This window comes from Diaphorina citri, unplaced genomic scaffold (genome assembly GCF_000475195.1).
Source record: "Diaphorina citri unplaced genomic scaffold, Diaci psyllid genome assembly version 1.1 scaffold1440, whole genome shotgun sequence".
NCBI lineage: Eukaryota > Metazoa > Arthropoda > Insecta > Hemiptera > Psyllidae > Diaphorina > Diaphorina citri.
In genome coordinates this window covers 17,426-19,531 of record NW_007378866.1, presented here as the reverse complement: position 1 = coordinate 19,531, position 2,106 = coordinate 17,426, and the positions used below count along the sequence as shown (strand labels likewise).

Here is a 2,106-nt window from a genome sequence, read left to right as displayed (position 1 = left end):
TACAGGCCAAAATGTACATCAATATGAGACTGTAGTCCTCGGAAAGTTGAACATCAAACAGATCATATGGGGTGGATCAAATAGTGTGAATTTAACGTGTAAGCTTTTATCAGCCAAGAAGTTGATATGAAGGGATGGATTTGCTAGAAGCATAATGAGATGAACATTGAACACCCCTGTATGTTGTCTTGTGGTAGTCAACCAGACGTCAAGACAAGGTATGGATAATCGATTTCTCGTCACCTATCAAATAATGAAACTCCTGAACACAGACAAGTAATTTGCAACTCAATTAGGTAATCCTCTTCAATACTGGTGGTACAAATGTGGCTACAACGGCTGTTGTGGTGAGAATATGGGTGCGTTTGGGTCTGTTTGGTGCCCTGACGAAACAATGGGCTGCCCATCAGATCTTAGAAGCTGACTGCTATTAATTTAAGAACATGTCGACTATGTTGACTCAAAACTTCACCCTAGAAATAACAGAATCACACCCTTATAACCCTTGTTCTGAGTTGATAACAGTGTTGTTGCATCATTCTTCACGTCTTTCTATCGAATGCATTGCATAATTTTTTGAGAGGGTTAAATCTACTTCTGATTTTACCGCGATAATTTTGAACTATTCAAGTATAGGCTCAATCTTATATTACCGATTTGTAAAAATATGAACTTACAGACAGATTTATGAGTAAGACACTATATTTGGATCTCTGCTCTCATAGGAAATCTTCCCTTGAATCGATAACTTTGAAAGATTTTTTAATAAAAAGTTTATTATTGTTAACAAGTCTGTAGATAAAGTATTTGATTCTTCTTAGAGCTCCATGGAAAATGAAAAGTAGGATGTTTGGCATAGCACTAGGTGGTCCTGTTTGTTCTGTATCCGTCATGTCTGATTTTCCAGAGAGATGTTGGAAATGACTAGAGGAAATAGTACCAGAGATCTCTTCTCACATAAATGCGCATAGCGACCGGTGCCAGCATGGTAGGTAAACATTGGATTTTAGGATTATTGAGATATTGGGAAAATCCTACAAATGCTACAGTGAGCACCCAAGTTGTGACATAATAACACAAAGAAACTGCATTTACATTTACATTTTACCTATAACCTAGTAATGTACCAAGTTACGGTACCCACCTCTACCTACATATGTATCAACTGAACATAGTCACCAATTTAGGAATTAAGTGTATTGGTTATCCACTCAATTAAATACCTACTCGTTTTCCAATACCTACATAGATTTGCCATAGCAATTTCGTTAATGGCATGCAATTGTTTAATTACTCCACTCCATAGCTTAGATCTAAACAATGCTGGATGTTAGTCAATTAATTACTATAATGTCTGATCTCGTTGAATGCACCAATGGCTTAATTAGAGCAGATTCTTGTCATTTGTACCCTATGTAGGTACTTAGTCCCTATATTGCAATTCCTATGGTGTTCAAGGTGTTGGATTTATAACTTAAAGGACTACTGTCCAAATTCCAGCAGGGCATGAAAAAATTGACTCTATGAAAGATTAAAGACCATGTTTTAAGATTCAAGTTCATATTAATAGTTTTAAAAAGGATCTCCATGTGAATAGAGATGTTTGCATTTGCAGCAATGGAAAACTTGAAGGCTGGAAGAAGAAGTTTGTGTGAGAAAATGTGAAAAAAATCCCGCAAAAACCAGTTTTTTTGGCTTTATGGTTTTCTGGACAAAATTTGCACTACCATTTTGGTGATCTTGATAAAAAGACCTTTAATTTGATATATAGGTCGACCAGGTTTGGATAAGTCCTTCTATGGGCACAGACACACACAGACGACACCGAAGCGAATACAATAGTCCGTCCCTTATACCTTTTTATTACTATTGTAATAATAAACAAGCCGTAATCGTAGCTAAATGAAATGGGCGTATGTTAATTTGTTTATCACTGTTATCACTTATTATTGTTTATAGGTAATACCTACTCGTCCTTCCAAGGCGTGGTCCAATACTAAAGGGGCGTGGTCTAATAATAAATGGATGTGTTCTAATGCTAAAGGGGCGTGGTCTAATACTAAAGGGGGGTGGTGTAATATTAAATGGGGGAGAGCTAGTACCACA

The 2,106-nt window shown here is 36.6% G+C and overlaps 1 protein-coding gene across 1 annotated transcript in view; it reads right to left on the bottom strand.

Moving 5' to 3' along the window:
- Window positions 1-413: 413 nt before the first annotated feature.
- Window positions 414-2,106, bottom strand: part of LOC103515907 — an 11,699-nt gene continuing 10,006 nt past the window's right edge. Inside the window, exon 5 of the mRNA XM_008480850.2 lies at window positions 414-473. Within this exon, the coding sequence (XP_008479072.2) occupies window positions 414-473 (60 nt within the window). The remainder of the gene's footprint in view (window positions 474-2,106) is intronic.